General features: G+C 44.9%; 2 protein-coding genes across 9 annotated transcripts in view; one reads left to right on the top strand and one right to left on the bottom strand.

The window, feature by feature from the left end:
- Positions 1–451: 451 nt before the first annotated feature.
- LOC133277009 (serum paraoxonase/arylesterase 2) lies at positions 452–24,380 on the top strand. 5 transcript variants are annotated; one of them, XM_061468513.1, is made up of 10 exons: positions 452–567; positions 4,502–4,572; positions 9,247–9,302; positions 10,186–10,351; positions 11,507–11,633; positions 12,437–12,637; positions 13,295–13,376; positions 13,906–14,034; positions 14,963–15,130; positions 23,010–24,380. In XM_061468513.1, exons 1-9 carry the CDS (start codon positions 494–496, stop codon positions 15,119–15,121), a joined length of 1,065 nt encoding a protein of 354 aa, XP_061324497.1. In that variant the 5' UTR covers positions 452–493; the 3' UTR covers positions 15,122–15,130; positions 23,010–24,380. The 5 variants fall into 5 exon arrangements, with proteins under 5 accessions (XP_061324497.1, XP_061324496.1, XP_061324499.1 ...); XM_061468512.1 differs by lacking the exon at positions 23,010–24,380 and adding an exon at positions 18,850–21,590; XM_061468515.1 differs by lacking the exon at positions 23,010–24,380 and adding an exon at positions 18,477–18,777.
- Positions 22,067–26,487, bottom strand: part of PPP1R9A (protein phosphatase 1 regulatory subunit 9A) — a 138,058-nt gene continuing 133,637 nt past the window's right edge. For all 4 annotated transcript variants that reach the window (XM_061468506.1, XM_061468507.1, XM_061468508.1 and 1 more), the window contains one exon: positions 22,067–26,487. In XM_061468506.1, the coding sequence (XP_061324490.1) occupies positions 26,275–26,487 (213 nt within the window). In that variant the 3' untranslated portion in view covers positions 22,067–26,274.

Raw genomic sequence — 26,487 nt, 5'->3', positions numbered from 1 at the left:
TTTTTAGTGATTTCTCAGTCTTTCAGAAAAGCTCAAAGCAATGTGAGCCTTGCAGGTGTGGGCATTCACTGTGCAGAAGAGGGAAAGATAACTGCTGAGGGAGGGTATCAACCCACCAAGTCGTGCTCCCCCGAAAAGCAGAAAGCACATGGAGGCCAGTGCTGCAGCTGATGCAAACGCAGCTTGCTGCATGGAGGAACCCCAGAGCCCCGAAGGTGGGCTCCGTAGCTCTGTTCCTGCACGGAGAGGGAAGCTGTTCGTAGGAACGTGACAGTGAGAGCAAGCATCATGTCCAAAGGGGCCCCAACCCGACAGAGCCGGCTTCGCAGAGTACGCTACGCGCTCTTGCCGGCGGCGCGGGCGGGCCGGGCGGCTGTGCTCGGGGGGGCGGGCTGGGGGCGGTGTTTGCAGCGCCGTGCCCCCGGGGCGCCCCGCGGCGGGGCGGGACGCGGCGGAGGGGGCAGCGCGGCGCGGCGCGAAGCTGCGGGCGGCCATGGGGAAGCTGCTGGCGGTGGCTCTCGCCGGGATAGCGGCGGCCTTGGCGGTGGAGCGGCTGCTGGCCTTTCGGTGAGCCGGAGCGGGAGCGGCGGGGGCGAGCTGCGGTGCCCGGGTGAAGCGGTCGATCACGGGGGTGCGGGCAGCCGGGACCGGACCCCGAGCGGTTTGGGCTGCGGGGTGTTGGAGCTGCGGGCCCCGGTGCCAGCGGCGCGGGATGCCCGCACGGGTGCACCCCTTCTCGGCACTTCGGCTCCGTATCTGGGAATTAACTTCAACGAGTTGCTGCTCTTGCACAAACATGCTTATGGCCAGAGGAAAAGGGTTCATCGTCGGCATCATTGCCATCACTGTTGGGATGAAGGGAAACGGCGCTCTCCAGAGAAAACTAGGCACTTGTTCAGCAGTGCTCTTCTCGTCCTCTGTCAGGCATAAACTGACTTCAGGAGCGTTTGTCCAGTGGAAATGCCTATTGTGGTAACAGGCATGTGAAATCCTCCCCAGGAAGATGCTGGTGAGAGGGTGCCCTGGGGCAGGGGGGCTGATACCTCTGTTTTTGCAGAGGTCTGTGCCAAACCTTGTATCCGCAAGTTGACCTCATCTCCTGCCGCCTGGCGAAACAGTATGTGGAAATCAGATTGACAGAAACCTATTTTCTCTCAAAGCTGGCCTCTGGATAACAATAGCCCCTGTGTACATGAGGTTTCCTCTGGAGGAGCATGGAATTCTGTGATTGTGAGTTGGGACCTCACTCCCTGTGAGCTAAAATACCCAGCCATATCATGCTCCATATCGTACACCTCCTATCATGAGGTGTGAATGTGAACATTGTTAGAGCAGCTTCTCTCCTGAAAGCTACTAAATACATCGCTGGTTGTTTCAGGCCAGAAAAGTGATGATGAGTTATTGTGTTGCAAGGCAGCTATGCCATTATAATTTTGCTTATGTCCACAAGGACTCCAAATGCCTGACTTCAAAGCAGTGACATCCAGTTAATTGGTTTTTGGGTAGATAGTAGTTACAGCTAATTACAGAGGTAGGGCTGTACTCCTTGGACCCAGGTACCTGGCATGGATGTGTCCACATCTTGCATGAAATCCACCTCAAGCATTAGTGATAACCACGGTGGTAACGGGACCCTCCTGCTCTGGAGTTCCACAAGCTGGAAAACACACCCCAAGCTGTAGTGGTGTGAGCCATTTCAAAGCTCTGTGAAGAGCAGGGACCCCACATCCCCTCCAAATCAAATGAAAAAATGCAATATTGGGAATCTGGTAAAGCAGGTAGAAAGAGAATCCCCATGCCTCAGTAGCTCTTTGAGTTTTTACTGTGTTGTGTTTTCAGCAAACTGCAGCATCGCAGCAGTCTTCAGGCGGTTGCAGAGTTTGGAAACACACAACTTCAGATCACACAGTACTCTATGATCATTTAACACAGTCTTGGGAGGAGAAACTGTGGGTAGTGTTAACTCCTGCCAGGCCTCTCTGTTACCCATCCCCCAGAAGGCAGGAAGCCAGCAAAGCCTCCTTGCTGTTCCTTCTGAGGTTGGTATGTTGGGTCTGTATAGTATGACATGAATCCCTGAAATGAAAAAAAAGCTCGAAGAATTGATACAGATCTCTTACAAACTTAGCTCTTCCTATATTGGGTCAGTTTATGCACCTATTATACTGTTGATAGCTATCAGATGTACTGGAGTAGGGTGCGTGCAGCAGAAAACAAGTGAAGTTCTGTGTGTTACAAACTGAAACTGCACTGATTCCTCCTTGGGCATTTTATATTTCTAATTCTTTGAAGAAAGGTCCAAGCTAATTTGTAAATCTTGAATGTGAATTACACTGTGTTTCTGTTTTTCAGTGTGCACATGGTGTTATTGTTCATATCTGTGTGTGTATATTTACGCACACAATGTTACCGTTTCATAACACTGTGTACCGATACAGCTCAGCTTGCATGCTAGGTTCAAAACTGCAACGTGCTTCCAGAAAGATGCTGACGGTTTGAAAAGAGTTGGGAGCAAAAACAAAAGTAGGAGGTGATTTTCATTCCTGTCAGGGGAGAAACCCCTCAGAGATTCCAGGACTGGTTAGGCTAGAGGAGAGGAAAGCTGAAAGATAACGAGGTCTTTGAATATGCAACAGGTTGCAGCTGAAGGGAAGGGAATGGCTGTGGTCTGTGCCCCACGAAGCAGGACAGCCAGTGGAGGACTGAAACTGGAAAGAGAAGCTGAGTGGGAAAAGGTGCCGTGCACTGGGGTGGCACCAAGTAGCAAAATTCCTGCTTTTTTTGGAGTTGCATGCCCCACAGTTTGCAGGTTCGCTGTGTTTTTAGCATGGCCAGTTAGTTATCTAGGCCATCTGGCTTAGGAGCTGAGGCTGGCTGAGCTAGATAAACTGTCACATTTTGGAAAAGCCTCTCTATATGCTCCAGGCTTGTGACCAGCGTCCTTTTGAATAACTCTCATTCCAGCCCATAAAGTGTTTTGCTGGGAATGCTGTTGGGATATCATCATCCCTTGTTGGCTGCTGGCTGAGTTCCTGCTGTGCTTTTGGCTCTGCGTGGCTTGCAGTCTGCCCAGGAAAAGCTGGAGCAAATAGGAAAGGGAAAAGCCCTAAGCAGGCAGCGGTGCAAACTCAGGGCGTGATCACCCCAAGCCACCCTTGAGGCCCAGTAGATTTGACTGTGCCAGACGGGGGTGAGGGGGGGAGCTGAGATCCCCTCTGTGCTGCCTGTGGGCTGGGAGCCAGTGTACTTCTCTGTCGGGGCTCCTGAGCTGCGGGAGAGGGCTTGGGAGAGTTTAACTTGGCTCCTTTCCCTTGCTGTCCTCTGCCCTTTTTACCCTTTTTCTTCCTTTTTTTGTGGCCTTATGTTAGAGAACCTATGTCCGTGGTACAGCACTGAAGCAATTTACAATTCATAATTAAGTGATTAAAAACCATTCAGGGCTGACATACCATACAGTGCTCAGCTGTATCACATATTTTTCATACCACAGACTGATACTGCTGTTTAGTTTATGTTTATGCCTAAAACTATAATATAAACATGGCTATGTTTTGCTATGGGATCTTTGCATTCAGAATTTCCTGTGGTTGGAGCAAGTACAGCCTCAACACGTGTGTATGATAGGCATGTGAAGGAACAACTGTTCCGTGCTTTCTTTTGGGGAAAAAAAAAGGAAGAAATGTTCTAGTATGCTAGCTTGACATTTTTGCATAGAAACACGTTTTCTTATGGCACTGCAGACCAGCATGGTCAAACACCGCAATTCTGGTGGTGAGGTGCCTTTCATGTAGAATTGTATATGATTTGGAATGAAGGAGGTGGAGAAATAGAAACTCATGTGTAGTTACCTGTCTGTATCTGCTTGTCTAGTAAAGGGTGAGCCAGCGGTCAGATTTTGTGGGCATTTAGCACTGCTGAAGGTTGATGCTCTGGGTGGGTACCAGGAGAGAAAAGAATGGGACAGGGTTAATTGCTGAAAGTCGTACTATCAACCAAGTCCTACCTGTGGTTGCTGCCTTGCAGCAATGCTATCGTTGCATTTGAATGTGGACTAAGAAATGAAGAAAGCACAACTGCTGGTGGCCTGGCCACCAAAAATAGCTGGTGGGTTGGGGTAGAAGGTCGCCTTCTCGTCATCTGAAATGCTGGTTCTAACTGTGGGGTGCTGCTATATTTAGGTGGCTGAAACCTGAAGAAAGAGTGGCTATGTTATTTTATCATTTGAACCACAGCGGGTCTTGAAAGACTGTTTGTGAAGCTCACGAACAAAGTCAAGTTCCTGAAGTTACTCAGTGTAGGAGAACCACTTAATCCCTGCACATGTGTAGCCATCACAGTGATTTGGAGCAATTGCTGTTGTCAGTTCTGGGTTTTGCTTATTCAGTGTTTTACTGGCTGTTTTGTCGCTGTGATATGGCAGACATTAAAACTAGGTTAAAGCTATGCTAGGAATGTTACCTGTTCTAAAACTGGCTGTTAACCCCGCTCTTTCCTCTTGCAGGAACAGGCTCAATGCTTCACGGGAAATAGCCCCAGTAACCCTCCCGAACTGCCGGCTCATTAAAGGGATTGGTACGTGCTGAAAATAACCGAGTGCATTGCTTTTGTCCAGCCTTATTTTGCAACTGCTTCTGAAAGCCAGCTTCCAAGCCTGATCCTCAAAAGAAAGCGCAAATTTGGCTTTCATTTGTTACTTGGACTTTGAGGTAGGGAGAAACTGCGGGAAGAAAACTGTATTGAAAACCTAGCTAGTTCGGTATAGCACTTCTTGCCCTTGGTATTTGCATTTCTGCTCCATGTCTTTGCAAATGAGTACCTTGCACACACCTGTCCTTTGCTAAGGCACTCAGGAAATTATTTGGCTTTAGGTGAGGGTGTGCTAGCTCTTCAGGCGGGCACCTACAGGTGGCTGTCAGCTAGTGACAGATTGAAGCCAGGACATGCTGCAAGGGTGGAAGCTTTCGGAAGTGGACTCAGGCATGTGCCAAAGGAGAGGCTGGTAAATGCCGACCAGGATCCCCTGCCTTAGCGCCTCATTTTGCAGAGATTTAGGAGCGGACTGGTGCCACCCCATGCAAACAGCAGGCAGGAGCTCGGTGCAGTTGTGCAATGCAGCTGCGTGGTTTCCAAGAGCAAGGGGTCATATTTGACTTCTTAGTATGGTTTGCGAAGAGGTTTAACACAGTGGCTGAAATGTTGACTTTGTACTGTGGGTCATGTGTTCAGCACACAGCGATGTTTCTAGTTTGGATTTTCTTTTCCTTTAGGATAACCAGAGTATCAAATGGATAGTTTCACAATTCATAACTTATTTGTGTCTCCCTTTCCTCCAAATTTTAATTTTTGAGCTTAACACAGGTTTAATAGCTGGGGGTTTTCTCTTCCTTAATATTTTCTCAAATGTCTTGAACTCTGTTGAAATTTGCCTGGATTTTGCATGTGTCATGGGGTGAGATTTGCCTTTGAGTTTGCTGAGTACTGTGTTGATTTCATAAATCTTGCTTCTTCTTTATGTCAGGTATCAAACATCTTTGCAAAGTCAAATTACTGCCGTGAATGAGCATGAGTAGAGTTCCTTTGCCTGAGGCTGTGCGATGAAGAAACTGCATTTGAAAAAACTTTCCAGGTCTTCTGGATTGAGCTATAATTTACCCGTACAAGAGACTGAACAGTGATGGTGATTAATATAAAAATAATTTCTGAGTAATTCGCTTAAGCGTCTCACTATTGCAGTCTTTACAAGACTTTTTGCAACATGATTGCCCTGTTGAGGAAAGAAGGAAAGCTGGGAATCGCTAATACAGTTGTGTTTAATTTCCAGACTGTATCTCATTTTTGGTGGCTGACATTTACATGGAGATGAGGTGAATTCTGAGAACCCGGCTGTGCTCAGAGGTGGCAGTGGATCAATTTACAGAGCTTCATTTCTGCTTCCCGCTGGGCTCTCGTAGCAGTGTCCCTTCATATGGAGCTCTGCACCTTGCCTTGCCTTTGCTCTGTTGTTTGCTGCTCCTCAGAAAAGTTAAAATGACAAAAAATAATTCAGTGGAAAGACAAATAACAAAGGATTTGTGGAAACTTAAGAGTTGCGTGTTCATGCAAATGTCTTCCAAAATTCATTTACTGTGGGTAAAGGGGTTATATTACCCAGGGAGACCAAGAAGCCCTAAAGTCTGGATCCTGCCTAGGTAGCACTGTTCAGATGAGGGGGTTTGCTGTACTCATCTATGTAAGGTTGCTCCTGTGGGTGACTTTGTGTAAAGATATCTTTCTACATGGATATCTTGGCCTCCTGGGCCTTTTTCTTGAATAAAGAAATCTGTTTTTATGTTTAAAACAGTCCTTCTGAACTGTTAAGTGGGACATAGGTAATGAGCTCGATCAGCTCTGAACAAAATAATCTTGGAGTATCCATTTTGTATATAAAAGAACAGGAATCTGGTGCAGCCGAGTACAATTATGTTAAAAGCAATGCATCCATAGTAAAGCAAGCAAACTCAGAGTAGGTAGGAAAATTCTCTAGTGTACCCTTTTCCATCCTTTCTGTATCACTATTTATTAAGACTTTGATCTCTTCTGCTTTTTGAATATTGTGCAGTGTAAGCACAGATGCAAACACTGAACAAACCAATAAAAAAGTGCAGCTTGTCCTAACCCTCATTTCACAAATAGGTAGGAAAGTCTGTATTTGTAGAATGAACAGTATCTTCTGATTTTACTGGTGTCTAACCATGTTACTGGTTTATGATAAAATAACCATACTAACTCCGAAAGTTGAAGAAGCTGCTCTAAAAATTGCTGGAAATACTTGCATCTTAGGGTAATTCATGGCATATAGGTGAAAGTCATTTACTTTTGGACATGAAATCTAGGTTGGTTTATTGTCAGATGCACCTGTGGAATACATCATACTAAGATAAAATACAGAAGAGGAGAAAAGCCCCAGACATTTCTGTGGTAGGCAGTAATTTTTCTTGGTATCTTTATTTTTTAAAACATCTCAGATAATCCCATGGATTGTATCTCAGTGGTACAATTTCTCAGTACAGTGTAGATAAGGGATACCTCATAAATCAGGTCTTAGTTCTCCTGTCCCATATAGTGCCTAAAACAGCAGCTGAGAGCCCTCCCAAAATGGGGCCCACAGGGAGAGCCCGGGAGCTTCCCTGTGTCCGACTGTGTGTCTCCCTCCCCTCCTTGCTGCCTCGGCAGTGCCAGCTCACTAGGATGGAGCTGAATCAGCATTTCACTGCTCTTCCAACAGTGCTTGCTCTCTTTCCCGCAGACAAGGACGTGGCTGAGAAGTGGCCAAAATGTACTTTACTGGGCGGTTTCTTTCAGAGTAGTTGGGTGCAGGGCTCTGGTTATCCCTCTTCCACCAGAAACTTGTGGGTTTTAAGTATCTGCTCCCAATTAGCCTGCTCATCCTTCCGCTTGGAGCCTCACTAATTCAGTAGCCATAAATGATTATATCTCTTTTATATCTCTGTTTATTCAGTCACCAGAGTGCTCTGCTAGTAAATGCTGTCTGTCCAGCTTATGTCACCGTGGCAGTTGAGCATCTCAGCATTTATTGATACTGTTATCTTTGCAGCAGTCCTGAGAAGTGGGGAATTGCTGCTGATCCTGTATTATAAATGAGCCCAGACTTGGAGAGACCAAGAGCTGGGGCAAAGAAAAGGAGCTCTTTGCTGAAGCCAGGGTGTGAGCTAAGCTGAAAAAAAACCAACCCAAATTCAAAATTTTAGTTGGAAAATGCAGGTTCTGAGTGTCTCTTGGCACGTCAGTGCATGTGTCTGCCTCCTGCCTGAGCCCAGGCACAATTCAGGACACAAACCCGGGTCAGCTCCCACTCAAAATGCATCTTCAGACCTTTGCTCTTCCAAAGGCAGAGATGCTCTGCTTTTTAGTGTAGTGGGGTGGAGTAGGGGTTTGCTGAGGCTGAGGGGGAGTTAGCCCTGTCCCCTCTCCGTACAGCAAAAGTCATGACACCATGTGTCACCAGAGTTGAGCTGGGGAAGGACTTGCCTGGGTGGGCGAATTTGGGGATCTGGTTCCTCTGCACAAGGGCTGTTTGGTGTCCCCAGGATGAATTACAGCCTAGCAGAATTAGCCTGGGATAAGTAAGGGCTTCATAAGAGCTAATAGTAAACCAGCTCGAATTTGAAGGCACTTCCTTGGGAGGAGGTGCCGAGGTGCTCTATGACCAAGCAAGAGAGGATGCGAAGAGATGGGACAGGCTGGGTGGAAAACCTTTGTGCTGGCAGCTCTGTTAAAGAAAACAGGCAGAACAGTTTTATTTCCTCCTTTAAGCAAATGCTCTGGTTGGATTTAATCCAGCCGTTGTCTGGAAGGTGGCTTGTGGGGGGATGCTGTTTGTGTTGGTGATTTGGAGAAGAAAGGGTAGGCTTCTCAGGAGAGTGGCAAAAATGTAGGATGGCAAATGTACTTCAGCACCAGACTAAAAGCTCTGTGTAGTATGTGTATGGTTGGTCAAGGCCTAAAGTTGTTCTAGTGTTCTTACTAAAGAATTTTATATTTCATAGTCTATATTTTATAGTTCATAGTTCATAGTTTATATTTTATATTTTGTTTTATTTTATAAATTTAATTTAATTTTTAAAATTTGGTTTACTTTTATTTTCTTTATTTTATAATTCCTAGCAGGGAAAACTATTACAGGAACTACAGGAACTGACAATACTGGAAATTACTACCTGCAATTAAAAGTGTGGTCTAATTGTTAAAGCCCTTAGCTGTTAAAGATATAGTAGGTTCTGAGTCACTTGAGAGCTTTAACTAAATATTTGGCAATCCATCTTAGTGAAATTTCTCAGCTGAGCTGGAAGAATTAGTGTGTGCAATTCCCAGAGCTGCCTTATGCAAGCATGTAGGCTGAGTGATGGGTATGGTCCTGCCCTGGAAATCTCATCCTCTGCACTGCTTGCTGCAGAACACTATTGTCAGAAGGGGGTGATTCATCCCACACTGCCACAGGGCACGCGGAGCTGGCTGAGAGACTGGGCACCGTGGGGGCACCCTTAAGCCCCAGAAAGAGGTGAACCCCAGTACTGTTTCCTAATCTGTGTGCTGCTGCCTTCTGCTGCCAGTTCTTATGCAATGTGATCTTTTCTGCTGAGCTTCATCACGATGTTCATGAGAGCTGGAATTGTACTATAACGGTGTTTTTTTCAATGGGAAATACTTAATGTTGTCTGAAAAATCCTGCTTATCCCTGTCTTGCAGAAAGTGGTTCTGAAGACATTGACATACTTCCCAATGGACTGGCTTTCATCAGCTCCGTAAGTGCCCATGCCCCCTCCCCACGCAGGGATTTGCCTGCTTCCTTATCTACAGAAGCTGTAGGTGAAAACTGCAGATAGACTCTTTCTTCTACAGGACTGTCTGGCTCCGTAGGAACAGCCCAAATCTGCCTGACCTTAGGTGGCATTTCGTGACTCAGTTTAGCTTGGCCTCTGCTTGAGCAAGTCCACTTCTTGACACAAGTGGTGGTGATGGCTCTGACACATGTAGCCTATTGTGCTGGCTTAATTGTCCGTGTAACCTTGAATTCCTTCCACGTTGCTTCCTTGAAGTATCCCTTGTTAGGGTGTGTTAACTCGCTACCTTTAAAAAAAATTGGATTATGTGTATTGATTTGGTTGTTCCCGATGTTTTCTTTTTAGCCTCTGGGAAGTAGGTTTTCAAGCTTTTCTTTGCAATCAGGATGGCTAGCGGTTACTTTCTAAAACAAAAGCTGATGTTTTGAGCTACATGTTCCAGGGATAACCCAGGGAATTATAATGTTCCAAATTCATGTCAGAAATTGTGAGCTGTCACACTGCTACTGTTCCTCCATGGCTTTACCACGCTGGACACAGTTGGTGGTGCCGTACTTCCAGTTTGTCCCTGCCGTCTGGTCGGCACACAGGAGCACCCACGCAGGTGCTTGGTGGTGCACTGGGCATGGCACACTGTGCTCCCCACACAGCCTGCTCCCTCTGGGCTGCAGTTCAGGGCTCGCCAAAGGGAGCAGAGCCAGTCCCTCTATCTCCATCACGGCATGGTGTGCTGAAGCAGAGGGACATCCTGGTGCGTGCTTGCATGCCCAAACAAGGCTCCAGCGTTTTCAGCCCTGTGATGCTTCCCGTTACCTTTGATCCAGGAATTATATTGATTTTACAGGGCTTGAAATACCCAGGAATAAAGAGCTTTGCACCAGACAAGCCAGGTGAAATATTTTTGATGGATTTGAATGAAGACAATCCCAGAGCAGTGGAACTGAGAATCAGCCGAGGGTTTGATCTGGCATCCTTTAACCCTCATGGAATCAGCACCTACGTAGACAAAGGTAAAGAGATCTTTAGCTTGAGGTGGTGGCAAATCTCAGCCTAAAGAGCACAAGCAGAAATCCCTTTGCAGCCTTGCATTGCACTCCAATATCCTGTGCTTGCTGGGAGAGAAGAAGGTTTTGGGGTTTTTATCTTTGTTGGGCTCTTTTCTAGATGTTGGCTACTAAAGCAAACACCTTCGAACGTAATCTAAGGCTGTCTGAGACAGAAGGATGTTCTGTATACTAAAAGGAAAGAAAATGTGGGTTTAAGTTTGAGGACTTGAAAGCAGCTCAAACCAGTTTACATCTGTCTTACCCTGGGGGCAAGGGTTTTGTGGAGACATGTGCTTCACTGATGAGTAGTGACCAGAATGAAGACTTCTGTGGCTAAACAGTAAATTATCAATTCTCTGTACATGACCAAAATCCCTGGTACTCTGTTGCTAAGCCACGTTCTCCTCTCCAAGACATGTTTTCCTATGGCAGGCTCTGACTGCCAGTAAGATATCTCCTTCATGCTCTCCTTCTTCTCTTTTCCCCTGCCCTGTTCTTCACTGGGTATTTTAGCAGAGCAACTAGAAGTCTGCAGACTTTAAGAGATTAAAGAGAACCATTGCTGCAGCTTTACCTGTGTCCCTGTACAGTCACCCTTTCAGGGAAGGTGTTGGAGAAATCAGTGGTGGCTTATCTAGAAGGGCGGGGCAGAAGAACTACAGCTTTACACAGGGTATGGGAGCAGGATGCTCCTTCAGCATTCTCAAGAGATGAGGTAAATAAACCAAAGAGCCCAAAGGGTCTGGGCTACAAGCCCTCCTTCCCAGCTGACTGCTGCTATTTCATGCAGCCACTCACTGTAGTGCGTCAGGTTACAAAACCTAGTGGCTTGGGCACAAGGAGGAAGCCATGATTTCTTTCTTCCTTGGTAGAAATAGCAAACATAGTTTACACAGCAGTTCCCGCTAGAGTGAGCCCAGAGGAAGAGTATCTGGACATCTGGACCCAGTTGCAGAGGCATCCTGCATTACTTTGGTACTTGTCCTTCCTTTGAAGAGCCCTGAGACAAGTGCACCAAACCCAACATGTGCTGTGTATGAGAGTCTGCTTCAGGGCTCTGTGTGCCCAGCCATACAAACTGTTGCAGAGAATTCAGCTGTTTCCATTTCTTTCTTTAAGATGACACCGTGTACCTCTTTGTTGTGAACCATCCCCATCAGAAGAGCACAATAGAGTTGTTTAAATATGTGGAAGATGACAATTCTCTTGTGCACCTGAAAACCATTCGACATGACCTTCTGACAAGGTACTGGAGCCAAATACTATCTTCGCCCAGAAGAACAAGGCTGCTTTGGTAAAACCCAAAGTAGGATGATTTTGGTCTTAGGGTATTATTAATATGAGGTGCTTTCTCTTTAACCAGCTTTCCTGTTTCTCTCATTGATTGCTTCTTATCTGTGTAATCAAAAAATGTGTTTCTCCAATCTCTTCTGTAAATGAGATTTTTACTAGTTGTATCACTAAATCAGACTTAAGTGCCACTGTGATTGATGCAGTGAATTAGCTTGGCATCCATTTCTCCTTCTGTCATGTAACCCAGTCTCAGGTCATTGCAGATGTGACTCTTCAGATATTCTATTATACTGAATTTGCCACACTGTGAAAACAAACATACTTTTATCTTCTTGTTTTGTGGCACACAAAATTTTCTTGGTCTGTACTACTGCAAAATGATTTTAAAATAAACAGAGCCCAGTAGGTGAAGTTGTCACAACTCCTACCTGTTCTCTGGTTCCCAGTTGAATGTAATCAAAAGAGAGAAGAATTTCCATGGATTTATGGACAGGTAGCCAAATTTCTAGCTGACGCCCTATAGTCCTGTTCAGGTCTTAGCCCTGCAGAGTCCTGGGTCATCTAAAAAGAAAATAGAAGTAAAAAGGATGTAAATATATATATGTCTGTATAAAGCGTCTGTAATTACAGCCCCTTTACGTTTATAGGATGACCATGTCTTCCATGGTTGGATTCTGGGCAATCCTAAAACACTCCTTCGTACCTCTCACTTCATTCTTTTATTGATTTTTCTCCCTCCCTTCTTATTTCTTTTAGCGTGAATGATGTGGTAGCTGTGGGACCAGACAGCTTCTATGCTACCAATGACCACTATTTCTCCGACTTCGTCTTGATGTTCTTGGAGATGTTCTTGGGTTTAACTTGGTCAAATGTTGTTTACTACAGTCCTAAAGAAGTGAAAGAAGTAGCAGCTGGGTTTTATTCAGCCAATGGAATTAACATTTCACCTGACAGAAAGTAAGTGTCTCCTTACCTTAGGTTTTGCTTGATCACACAAAAGAATCCTTAAATCCTAGTTTGTACACACAGTACCTCTGTGGTCAAGTGTATCAAGTGGCTCATGTAAGGCAAGGGGCTGCCTGTACAATGTAAGTGATACGGAGGGTTTGTAGGACAGAAGTCATGTGTCTCAGGCTTCAACTAACGGCAATGTTTGCTGCTTTGCGAGGTGGTTTATATGCAGTAAGGTCAAAGGTTGCTGCATTTGAACCAGCCAGTACAGCAGTTTGTGTATATTGCTTGCAAGGATTAACAAAGCAGGGTTTGTGCCAAGTGGGGAACTCCGCAGTGTTGAAGTCTGCATGACTGAGAAGTACCCAGTGCTGAGGTGCAGATAGGTGATTGGAATTAAAACCCCAGCATATTTGTGGATCTCACAGTCCAAGGTCTGCTTCAGAGTTGTAATGGAAGAACTGGCACAGTCTGAAGCTACAGTAGTGTCTCAGCAGGTTGGCTTCAGTTCAGTGCCCTGTGGCCTGCTTGCAATATCTGTTGCTGCAGGGGAGCTGAAAGCTGGCATTCCTCATGGGAAGAGCTGGGCTTGCACAGGAGGATCTGGCTGGTTTTGGTGTCTCCTTACTCATACACATTGCTAAGAGGTGCTTTCTTTTGAAGGTTCATCTACATTGCAGATATATTTGATCATAATGTCCATGTTATGGAAAAACATGCAAATTGGAGTTTAACCTATGTGAAGGTAAGGTGCTGCTGTTCCATTAATAAAAAGGCACATGTAAATTTTGGACAGATTAGTCCCCATGAGCGCTTTCAACCTGGTCCGTGTGCAGTTCCAGTCTGGGTGGCTCCTGCTGTGGGTTTGCAGAGGTGCTGTGTGCCCCGTTAAACAGCTTCAGGTCTTCCTGAAGTCACACCAGCAACCAGAGAGGGATCTTCGGATGTGCTTATAGATCTGCAGAGGGAGTCTGGCTAAGCCAGTGTGGGTCAAAACACAAAGCTCTGACTGAAGTAATCAACACAAGTGTGGGTGTGAATGAGGCGATGGGGGAGCAGCAAGCAGGTTTCTCATGGCACAGAAAGGGGGATGAAGCACCCAGGGGGAAAAGAAATGTAGCACTTGGTGGGGGGAGAAAATATTTCTTAAAAACTCAGTCTAAGCTATGTCAGATGAGAGTCTTGGACGAGTCTATTGGTCACGTTGTAGTTTGCTTCCAGGACCTCTGATAGCTTTAACTCCCCTTTTCTTGTTTTGCCTCTGTGCTCGATAGAAGCTGCAGCTGGACACTCTGGTCGATAATTTGTCTGTTGACCCATCCACTGGAGACATCTGGACAGGATGTCATCCCAATGGGATGAAGCTCCTCTACTACGATCCTGAAAATCTGCCTGCTTCTGAGGTGCCTTTTGTGAAACGTCGCTGGTCTCTTGGCTATGTCTGTGCCAGAAAGTTGCTCTGTTCAAATCACCCTGGTATAACTTAACTCTGCATTACGCAGAGAAGTGCCTGCCCAGCCTTTGTGAAAGCAAAGACCAAGCTGTCCTCCAGCTTACAGCTTCTGCTCTCAAATGGAAAGCCGGAACAACGTTTATCCACTAACAAACACCTATTCAGATCCTCAGGAGACAACTGAATAATTTCCACACAGTAGCTGAGTCATTCTGGACTCCTCGGGCTGCTTTATGTGCGGCTTTGGCTGGGCAATCACATTTAGATGAGCAGTAATTACCGAGCCAGCACCTCTTTCCAAACAAAAAGTAGTTGACTGAGTACAAAGCGTGACCAGAAATACTCACACTGGAATGATTTATCTGTGCAAGTGTGGCTCATCAGTAGGTGACACTGTAATTCTTTCCTTCTGAAATCAGTGAGGTACTGGTATCAGAGTGCTCTTACAGGTGGCTGGTTGGTACCTGTTTGATTTCAGCCTTGGCTGAGGCTTCCCGTAAGACGCATTTCAAAACTATCATGTTCCATAGCAGTAGATTTATGGTACCAGGCAGTTGTTTACTCTCTGAAAAAAGCATGAAAATAAGAAGGTATTAAGTAACTCTTAGGCTGGAAAAACAGCACATTCCTAGTGTCTTGCTTACATACCGAGGTGGAGTCTCTGTTGTTGCGCAACCACTTAAAATAATAATCAGTGTTCAGGGACCATGCTTCACTGGAGCAGAACTGTATCCCTGTAACAGGGATCTCGTGGCTGCAGTTAGCAGCAGCTGATCAACGTAACCCGTGTCTTTAAGTTAACATACCAATGTGCCCTCCATCCATGGAGAATTCTCACCTGCGGCTGTCTCAGCAGCTGTATCCCCCTCCTCCGGCAGGTCCTGCGCATCCAGAACATCCTCTCAGAAGAGCCTGTGGTGACACGCGTCTATGCCGACAATGGCTCCGTGCTGCAGGGAAGCTCCGTGGCATCCATCTACGAGGGAAAACTGCTCATCGGCACAGTCTTCCACAGAGCTCTCTACTGTGAGCTATAGCTCGCTGCGGTAAGATCTGCTGAAGCGGGAAGGATTTAGTTCCTTGGGAACTCACTTAGTCTCTGATAGACTTGCTAACAAGAAGACTGTTCCAATAAAGGTAACTAGAGTCATGGAAATGTATCTTAGTCTTCCTCTCCAAAATAAGAGTTCTATGCAATAGTCAAGAAAATTGAAGGTGAGGAATTAGCTTATTTGTGCAATGGGAAGGACCCCATGCCGGTAACAAAGGGTAACCTAGAAATTCAAGTTCAGAGTACAGATGGCTAGACTATCAGACACTGAATTATCTGTTGCTACTGGAGTTGTGGATTTTGTTTGTTGTTTTTTTTTCCCCCAGAGAAAACTTGATTTTGTAAATGAGAATTGCTGACTACCAGTGTGGTATGCTTTCTTGTCACCGACCACTGGCCTGGCACTGTGCTGAGGGTTCTTCTTCCAGATCCTCCTGTCAGCTTTCCCTAATGCTTCTGAAATAATTGAAAGGAGAATAAATGTTACTTCAGTCTCATTTCTTCCCTCTTCCCCCTTCAAGGTATTTTCCACCATCACTTCAGTTCCATAAATCTGTCTTAATCCGACTGCGAAAGAAAAGGGTGCCACTTGGGAGTGGTTTCTTACTGAGTTGCCCAAAGGGAGTTTAAAAAAGCCCTTTTTTTCTTAAAGAGTGGGGAACAACTCCCAGGCACCTTCAGTGAAAAGTGCATTCGCAGTTACTGGTGTCTGTCACAGCACAGGGAGCATTTCTGGGTGCTTTGCCACAGCGACAACCCCCGAGTGTTGGTTACACATGTTCTGTTTAACCTCCCATCCGCATGGAGCCCCCTGTGCTTCTGTGCATCAGGTACCCACTGCATGTTTATCCAGCAGCAGTTACTGATAGTGTTGTGCACTGCTAGAAGACCTCACCAGGATTCCATCAGCTGGTGATTGTAGAATGGTGTTAGTTAGCAATCACTTGCAATAGACTGAATTGTGTAGTTTTGAAGTTGGAAATAGGTTTTGTGCTGTCCAGTACGCACAGCAAGACTCCAGTCTGGCCAGAGCCCTTGTTTGAGCCACCACTTGGTTTCCTTGCATTAGTATAGACACCCTTACCCACAGAGTAGCTCCTGCTGCTCTTGTTCATCCTCTGAGTTCGCAGCTCTGGTTTTGTGAGACGCCATAGAATCATAGAATGGTCTAGGTTGGAAAGGACCTTAAGATCGTCAAGTTCCAACCCCCCTGCCATGGGCTGGGACACCTCACACTAAACCATCTCATCTCAGCCTGGCCTTGAACAGCACCAGGGATGGAGCATTCACAACGTCCCTGGGCAACCCATTCCAGTGCCTCACCACCCTTACAGTAAAGAACTTCTTCCTTATATCCAATCTGAACTTCCCCTGTTTAAGTTTTAACCCGTTACCCCTTGTCCTATCACTACAGTCCCTAATGAAGAGTCCCTCCCCAGTGTTCTCATAGGCCCTCTTCAGATACTGGAAGGCTGCTATGATGCTGACATCTAGCTAAAGTCTTGGTGTCATTGGTGGTGGCCCCCCTGCTGGGGTTGTTGCTGTGCTGCCTGCGCTGTCACCTCTCAGAGGCTTGGCTGCCTCTCTGAATGATGTCACTGGACAGACCTTCCCTGGGAGCCACCATTCCCTCTGCATCCTTCCTCTCTGCTGTCCTTTCACTCCTGCGTGGAGAAAAAAGGCAGGCTGCTTGTGAAGTGTGAGCTCAGGAGGAGAAAGAGCCAGTTCCTGGGTGCTGATTGATGTTCTAGCTTTGCAGTTCCCTCCTGCAATGTGCTTCACCATCAGCCACAGCACCTTCTAATCTGAAGAGTACATGGGAAGTCCAGTATTTGGAAAACTCAGGAGTGCTTCTGCCTGCAAGATAAATAACCTGCAAATAACCTGTTCTGTAGCAGCTTGAACATGGAGACAGGAACCAGAGTATGTGCAAACCATCGCCTGTGTTTGGGTCTTCTGGCTGAGAGGAGGCATGACTGCGGGCTAAGGTTTGGGTGAGCAGTAGCCCTGAACAGTGTGTGCTGGCACCTTTTGGCTCCTGCACCGTGCCTTTCGAATACAAGCCTAATGCCTTTCATCCACTGGTATAAGGAGTTCCTGCTCATTCTGCTAGGCAAAGGGACAGCTCTAACCAGAGCAAGGAGTCAGTGCCAGAGCTCGTGGCTGGGGCTGCATTTCTGTGTGAGAGGGACAGTGCCATCCCCCTTCCTCTGCACAGCTGCAGTGAGCTGCGGGTCTTGCCACATCACCTCCCGTCCCTGGAGAGTATCTGCTCCAGGCAGAGCCCCCGCGCGCTGCTGGCTCACAGGCACAGACACTGGTGTAAGGCACGTCCCTTGTTCTGAGAGGTTCAAGAACTGGGCCAGCGGCACGTCAGCTTGATCACTGCGTCCTTCCTGATGGCGGCAGCTTCCCACTGCTGCCGCGCCAGGCAGCTCTCACCGTGCACAAGAGTGGTGCTGGTATTTGTGATGTTCTGACTACAAATAGCACATGCTGCAGGGGTCTAGTGCTGGCTAGAGGGGCAGACTTGAGCATTAGGGTTAACCATGCAGCCAGGTGAGCCAAGTGACCTTGTATCTTGGGCAAGGCCCTGCATTGGCAGGTCTGTATACAAACTCTGTTTGTAGCTCCCTTCCAAAATGCCCACAGTCATCGTGGGGACCTGAGGGCTGCCCAGGGTTCACTGTGTGCCTATGAAGATTCTGGTGACAGGGACTCATCTGTTCAGATTGTGGTTTCAAGTCTTTTGCTAACCATGACATGCAGACAGCCCTTCCACAGAGCTGAGCTGGCCCTGAATGAGGGCGTCTTTTGTCTCGTGGCTTTGCTGGACCTGCTTTTGGCATCAGCTGAGTGCACCAAGCACTTGAGAACAGAATTTACCGTAGTTCTGGCTTTGCTGCTCCTTCCTTAGCAACTTCTCTCCCTGCAGGACATTTTCAGCTTCCCTGAGAAGTGATGCGCTTTCCTACAGGAACTTGTAATCCGTGTTCAGCCTCGAGGAGCAGATCTTATTCCTAGAGCCCAAGCAGAAAAGCTGCCCTGAAGGAAGCTCTCACAATAAGGAGAGAATGGACTATTAACTTGTTTGTGATTAGCCATCCTATACTAGCATTTTAGAATAACCATTAGGCTGTTGCCACTATTTGTTCTCAAGTAAATCAAGTGCCACCTGCTAAAGAACTGGAGTTTTGCAGCAGTGGCAGTAACAGCTGAAATACCAGCCGGTCACTCCGCTGGTCCTGGGTTTACTCTGTGGTTGTGGAAACATAACAACCAGCATTTCCCTCAGCAGTGGTAGAAGTAACCCATCAAAGCATTAATTTCACATTTTCCAGTAGCTTCGAACATCTTCAGGAGAGCAAATCTACACATTGTTGGATCTTTCAACCTTCTACTTTTTTGTTGGGTTTTGGCCTTTCAGAAAATCATGTTTTCACTTGTCACTGGATTTTTATTTTTCCCCTCTTTTTTAAACCATTCCTGTAGTGGAGGTTTTCCCAGCAGTCTGCCTGCAGACAGAAACATATGCAAGCGATTGGCCTTTTCCTAAAGCGTTTGAGAAGAGAGAGATCATAGGTAGGACTTAGTACCTGCTGCCACTGTGATTTTTACTAATAGCAAAATTTTTAATAGTATTTTTAAAATTATTTTGATAATTTTAATAGTAATAATTGTTGCTAATGGTAAAATTTTGAATTTTAACCTGAGGCAAGTAGCTTGGAAGCCTGTTGTCAACCTTTAAGGGTGTCCCAGCCTCGCAGTGCAGAACTGGGAGTTGAAGCTGAGCCAGCATGCATGAAGATGGTACTGGGCAGGACACAGACAGCAAGCATGCATTCTGCAGCAAAATCAGTGCTGGGCAGAGCTTCTACCCCTGAGCATGAAATCACCACTTGATGAAACTCACCATCAATCAGTCTCAGTGTGGAAACAGCAATGGAGGAAGATGCGCCTCAAGCCTGGCCTCACAATGACAAGGTGACCTGCACAGGGCAAATGTGGGTTTGCAGCCTGGAGGAAAGCATAACCCATCATCTTTTACGAACTGTAGAGCCTGGAGCAGTTCTGGCCATTTCAGACACCAAACTGCAGGAATCTGAGACCACTTTGCACACACAACGGGGACATATGTATAGACAGCTCCAGGCTTAGGAAGCTGCTGAGCAGACACACTTTACAAGCCAGTCATGGACTTAACAGCCCTTAACATACCTATTTTAATTAAGATAATAATTAAGGTGGTACCCATATTAGCAGAATGTAAGCTTTATGGCTCCGCTGCTGGGAAGCACAGACTGGGTTAGAGAGATTAAGTGCAGACGAGTATTTGGCCTAGATTCTGCCAGATGCAAAGCCACTGAAATGACTACACAAATTGGACAATCTGTGCCCTCTGCTTTCTCCAAGTTAATGCTTTAATAAAATAAAATAAACAAAGACGTATTAAACATGCTTAGCAGAAGAACTGCTGTTCTTTGAACGTATAAAATGGCCATTATACCTAACCTACATTTAAGTGTAAAACTGTAAAATGTTTTAATATACCATAACTAATCCAGGTCTTTTGAACAGACAAACATGGACCAGCATCTGTGTGAAGGCAGCCTATTTTTACTGCACACTACTTTTTATCTGCAGATGAAGAGAGAAGGCCATTCCCTTTCCCTACTGTATTGTCTTTTTTACTACTTTTTACATAATTACAGATTGTAAATGAGACCCACTTGGAGGCCTGTGAATGGTGCCAATTTAGCCAAGAGCTGGGATTAAACTAATCTTCAGCACTGAGCAGAAGGAAGGAAAGAACGAGCAGGGCAAGGTCCATATCCCCCTTCACCCCCCCTTATAACCCATGCAGCAACAGCTGTCCAGTTGTGCTCACCAGTGTTATTTCTCCTGGTATGCCCAGGGGCAGGAAAGTGAGGACTCAATACAAATTCTAATAAAGATTCTGGATTTCTCATTTTATTGCATTCGTTGTCTAACAACAACACTCATTGGCAAGAAATTTATTTACACTAACAAATTAACTTGAAACCACAAGGCTTTGTTGTTTGTATTTAAACCGTAAGAAAACAAAGGGCCACCACGATGGTTTGCTTTGATGTGTCCCAATAACTAAATATTAACCAAGGTTATTTTGGGGAAAACGCAACAATCTAGAGAAGTTCATATCAACCAAGCACAAGAGAACAAGCTCAGACATGGCACTACTGTGTCTTCCATGCAGATGATCAGACACCAAGATGTACAAAGTTCAGGATAACATGCACCTCTATACACCTGGCCTCTTTAAAAAGACAAATGAAAAAGGAAAATATCTGAAGCGCAACCACTTCTTCAACCATGTAAAAAGAAACAATATAAGAAGCCATTTTTTACAGTGAGCACAGTGCATGTGAGTCTTTTAGCTGCCTGGTCTCCTAGCAGTATGTCTAACGCTTCAGACCAGTGAGTTACCATTGCAATGAGACTGGAAAATAGGAAAGCAGTTGTTCAGATGGAAAGTGTGTATGGAAGAGTATAGTCAGAAGAGATTCACCATGCACTCCCCACTTCCAAATGGGCTGGTGGCTCTTTACGTCTGGTACTCTGGGATCCCCTTTCCTTCAGGTGCTTCTGCACCGGTACCTGAACCCGCTCCACTGGTGTCAGTGGGAAAGGTCCCACTGAAAACCTGGCAGGAGGCTGAGGGTCCTGGGTTATGTGGGTTGGACCCAGCCTCAGGAGCTGTGAGCCCTCCTCACCCCGCTCTGTAAGAAGCAACCTAACTCAGCAGACCCTATGGCTTGTTCTTAACACAGTCCAAACTTCCCAAAGAAACAGGCAGCTCAAGGCACCACCGCCAAGCCTTGCAGCAAGAGGTGCATTTTTTAAACCATCACTTCATGTCGACAGCAAAAGCACCAGTTAGTACTGCTGGTAAGTAACAGAAAACTCGTTTTATAATGAGGGACTGACTGGAGGGCTCAGTGTCATGCTGAAGATGTCACAGCTTTGAAAAATCAGTTTTACAGGTGGAAAAAGTGCTGCAAGATCCATACAGGAGGTTAACAAGAGGGGCTGTGTGATGTGCATATGACCCACACTCCATTGTGGTGAATGTGTAAGTCACCTCAGGTGTCACTCACAATCCTGTTCAAAAACGAGCTGTCGAAAGAGCTCCAAGAGAAATCAAAAGTTAGGGCTTCAATTATAAAAAAGGGTTTCCTTCCTAGAATACTGGCACTCCAATGAATCAGTCCTGCCAACCTCCCACCCCCCAAAACCAGCCCAAAGCCAACACACAGGACTTGCAGAGGACCATCCTGTGCGTGCTCTTGGCAAACCTTTAAAATCCTCTCATATGCAAAATACATAAAACCCCACGAGTGAGCAAAACTGCCAGCACAGAGAGGGGTGAGAAAAATCGTGAGACTGAGGGGGAGTGCTTTGCTTCTCCAAGCTTGCAGATGGTCCCAGGGCCCACCTTACCCTGCAAGGACCTACGTCCCCCATGACACACAGCTGCCCATGTGTTAACTGCTACTAGTGCAGTGGGAATCTGTGTGAATATCCATGTATATGCCTTTGTGTGGACACACACAAAATCATACATAGTTAGTTAAAGAGGGAATGAAGCCACAAATCACTTAAAGGTCTCTAGAAGGCCTGAGTTCATTATTTTCAATTACTAATTTAATTAAGCCAACACCATCTAACTGCGGTATGCACTCTGCCCATTTCGACTGTTAAAGACTGACAACTTAATTAAATACATGCTGCTTTTCCAAACGTCTGTTTTTTCAGTGTTTTGGACCGTGACACAGCTTTCCTGAAGTTTTCAAGTGACGGACAGCACAGAATGAGGGAAGTGCTAGTAAAAGCTTCCAGCCCCTCTATCATTTATTTAACTTGATGATATTGCGGGGGACAAGGCCACACCTAAAGAGAGCAAGATCAGGTTTTACTTTTGCCTTGACAGTGTTTTATCTCTGTAAACACACGGCTAAGAAATCAACACAAGAGTTAATCCTTGCAAACTTCCCCTAAATTTCAGCACTGACGAACAGTACAGAGTGCAATGCAAATGCTGTAAAGAACTACAGCTGTAGGTGTGCAACCCTTTCCTTTTGATTTTCACTGTTGGTACCTGGAGTACTGGGTACTTGTTGGTTGTACCCAACTAAATTATAACTCTTGTCCTTCCTACTGCAGAACTGGATTCTGCGCTGTTAACAACGGTGGCATTTCTTTCTCTGATTTAAAAGTGGGACACCATTCATTCTCAGAAATCACACATTTTTTATCTCTTACTTGCTAGCATGTGAGCCAGGAGGTGACAGTGGAGCAGCTCAGAAGGAGAAGAGGCTTTGATGGAAGCAATGAAGTATGAGAAACCCAATGCTCAGTGTTGAGCACCTCTGAATGTCAATGAGAGTCGAGGACTGGCAAGCTTCAGAGGAAAGCTGCTCAGTAATTCTAGTGACAGCTTGATTCTTGTGGTATTCCTGCAGCAGACCACAGTCATAGCACAGCAGATGCCTTTGCAACAGTGGGCAATACTCTCTGCACTGCAATAAACAGGTTCAGCTCCTTCCTCACACCCTGGTTCTGATCTGCTTGGGCTGACTGAAACCGAATTGAGAGTTTTAACACGGGAAAGTCACATAGGTGCAGCACCCCAATGTATGGGAAAATACGAGCTGGAAGCGAGTAATGTCAGTATGTCTAGCTGACTTGGACAGAGCAAGCAGCCACCGCTCTTGCCATGATTTCAGTATAAACACTAGGATTTTTAGGTCTAAAGTAACCGGCAGTGTTGTATCTTCTATTTACTATTTTTCAGAGTTCCAATTTTGCTAACTCTTCTTTCTTCACCCTTTCAGAAGCTCGATATATTCACAACCTGGCAACACCGCAGCAATGGGCAGGAGTAGAGCTTACAGAACTAGCCTGCCATTGTAACCAGGGTGGTGTTAATTTCCTGTGCACAGCTGGGTGTAAAAGGTGACACAGACACATGTAGAAACACCACAGTGCCTGCACAGCAGCTTAAAGGTGGCCAGGCAAGCCAGCATACTCAAAATCGCTTTAGCTCCACAAATAAATACACAAAAGTAGCCAACAGTTACATCTGCAGGTGAGCCAAAAGAGAAAGTCCTTCCAGTCATTTAGTACAGAATATTTGTTTCTTCTTATTACATCAAAACCCCACATTAGTCTGACTTAACAATGGTCTACCAAAAGAATGACGAGGCATCCATATATTTTGTTTCATATATGTCATTACACAATACAAAGGGGAAAAATGCAACACAACTTTAAAGGTCCTATAGAACAGTAATAAAAGTTTCAAACTGAGCTTTGTATCTGTTATGCAGCGACATTTCTGCATGTTCCAACGAGTTACCATACTTAATAAAAGAAACCACATAAATCTCTTTTATCACAGAAAGAAGAGCAAAACTCCTGACACTGCTTGGCTTGCTCAGTTTATGTGTTGGTCTAAACGCATTTTATGGTTTTATATTAAATTTAAGCCACTAGGTTTGTGGGTATTTTTTTTAGGTTAGGTTTTTGTTGTTTGGATGGTTGTTTTATTTTTGTCTGAGAATAACCAAATAACATTACCACAAAGCAATTAAAACCCCCTGGATACATAAAGGACTTAAGTCGAATTACTTATTCTGTAGAGCAAGAACATGATTTACAAAGAGATTAACGACGTCCTGTTCTAAGCAGCAAGAATGAAAACTGAATGTATAATGCCAAGTAGTCTGCTCAGGTTTCTAAGAAAACAAAGAACATAAAACAGGGTCACCACCTTAGATACTATATACAAGCACTTAAACATTACGACAATGTAAACATAATTTAAAAAGAAAATCACCATTGAATGCTTTTATCAACATTGTACTTAAAATATTAGATTTCCAGTTTCTTCCAGATAACTTCTCTTACTCAAATATGAATTGGTAACCTCCTAAAATAACAGAATGCTAGTTTTAGCAGGCTATTAAACAGTTGTACAACTTGTCTCCTATAGAGTGCAAAGAGATTCATTGCAATGTGGAATTCTTGTTAGAAAGTATACTTTTTTGCTGGTGGTCTATCTCATCTCAAGAAATATATCATAAGCCTTAGAAATATCAGGAAGTTATCTTTTCTGGCAATTTAATTTTTAGCTCTGAATAAAATATACATCAGAAACTTGCAGAAATTTGATTTGGAAGGCAAAATAAAGCTAATGTTAAGTAGATCTGTTGTGTATTAATTTTGAATGAACTAGGCTCTCTCGGTTTACAGACCATTTTACACATCAAAGAAATTATTAGGCTCAAAAGAAACTTAACTATAAACATTGCACCCCAACTGTTTCAAATCTGATCTTCAGAGAACTTTACAGACACAAATCTGAACGCCTTAAAGTACAGAGCAGAAGGGAAGCCAAGCCAAACTAAACCAAACATTTTCTTCAAACGAATTCAGTATTTGCATTTTTCAGGCCGGAAGACAAAATTTTAAGTCCAAGATTCTAACTTTGCATCAATATCTTCAACAACTTAAGGGTTGGCATGACTAGGTGAAGACTGCAACATCCAGGATGCATGAAAGGGAGGTGACTGTATTCCCAACTGTAAATGCTGTGACATAGTCAGCTTCCACTATAACATAATACCTCTAGCTTTTCATTGTGGATATTTGCCTGTTGTCTGTCTATTCTTCTGAAGAAATATTGCGTATTTTAATACTGCTCTTAAGAGGCAGTAACTCCATGCAGTGTGAGTTATACACTGCTTCTGTCATAGCCAAAACTACAGCAGGCTTTGCCGCTGTCCTCATATACCAGGAAAACAGGAAACGCTGAAAGATGTAATATGACCACTGCTAAGCCATCAAAACATTCTACAGCCTATGCCCATAAATTCAGGTTTTGGTGGGAAAATTCTTTAAACACATCAATCAAAACAGTAATATATGGCAGGCTTTGGATTTAGTAACCATCACCTCCATGGCAGCGTTGATCTTAACAGCAATGTACTACATTTAATTTTAACCTGAATCCCTCGTCTTCCTCTTCTTAAAGTGCACTTCTGTAAAAACTGAGTATCTTCAGCAGACTTGTTTGATAATAATTTCCAACAACAGCTTCATAACAGCACAGCACAAAGCTTATTCTCCCAATGCTTGTTGGAGAATGAATCTGAACATGTGGTGTTTTTTCTGGAAAAAGACAAACCTGAAACAAAATAAGCCCAGTTTCCCATTCAAAACACATGAAAAAGAAAGCAGAGTGTGCTATAAGAAAGTTGCCTACACACTGGGAGCACAATGAAATTTATACAGATATATGAGCTGTGCTCTAGTTAGAAATTCATCCTTGCTCAGATATCTAAAGGATAAATGTTATCCTCAGATTTCTGTGTAAACCCACATAATCATTTAAGGCTTTGCCTCCTTCCTGGATTAACTATAGTACAGTTAACAGAAAGAGTTTCACCTCCTGTCTTTTACCCAGGGGGAATATTGACTCTCCTGTCTTTATCTCCAGTGTATAAGAAGTTACTGAACAGTTGCGTTTCCAGAGCAGTGTCACTTCAAGGTACTGACACAAGACGGAACTTACTCCAGTAGACGGAACTGAGTATCCAACCGCTGTAAAGAAGCTGAACTTCCAGTTAGAAAGTTAAATCAACTCTTATCAGACAGAGCACAACTCCTTTTACCCAGCTGAAGCAACGGTCACCAATCGTTTTGACTGGCCATCCTATTCAGAAGAGGTGAAGCAGTGGACCATGCTCCTCGGCATCATGCTGGTTACTGAAGTGACCAAACACATAGAGCTCAATAGAGTAGTTTGGAAGGGAACACCGCCACACAAATATGAAATCTGTTAGCTGTGAACAACAACAAAACAAACTGAGGGGCTGGGGTCGTTTCACATGGCAACAGCAACGAGCGTGAACTGGATATGCAGGAAAATAAAACTACACAATATAAATTTCCCAAGTCACTCTATGTATAGCCCCATTTCTCTGTACACACTGTTGGGTAATGAATACAAGAATGCTGAAGGGGCACCAGCGTGGATGTGAGTTTCTCTTCCCTTGAAGCGCCTCCACTTTCCTAACACAGCAGCACTTCTGCTTATCACTGCTCATTAGTGCCCTCTGTTGCATCTGATGAAGCCTTGTCTGTTTTCTTCGATTTCCTCTGCAGTTGCTCTTGTTCCTTCTTTCGAAGCTTCTCCCTTTGCTTTTCCATTTTCTCTTGAGCTTTGCGAGCTTTTTCCAAGGATGTTTTAATTTCCTTCAGCTTTTTCTTAATGATTGCTCTATCCTGGGAAGATGTCATACCAAGAGC

This window comes from Pezoporus flaviventris, unplaced genomic scaffold, assembly GCF_033815535.1.
Source record: "Pezoporus flaviventris isolate CSIRO_AGI_PZ_B2104156 unplaced genomic scaffold, CSIRO_AGI_Pfla_v1 ptg000047l, whole genome shotgun sequence".
NCBI classification, from domain to species: Eukaryota; Metazoa; Chordata; class Aves; order Psittaciformes; family Psittacidae; genus Pezoporus; species Pezoporus flaviventris.
This window is presented reverse-complemented; position numbering and strand designations above follow the sequence as displayed.

Coding starts and splice junctions, on each gene's coding strand:
- LOC133277009 (XM_061468513.1), top strand. CDS start 494: ATGGGGAAGCTGCTGGCGGTGGCTCTCGCCGGGATAGCGGCGGCCTTG. Junction 568..4,501: donor GAGCGGCTGCTGGCCTTTCG/GTGAGCCGGAGC, acceptor TTCCTCTTGCAG/GAACAGGCTCAATGCTTCAC. Junction 10,352..11,506: donor CAGCACCTACGTAGACAAAG/GTAAAGAGATCT, acceptor TCTTTCTTTAAG/ATGACACCGTGTACCTCTTT.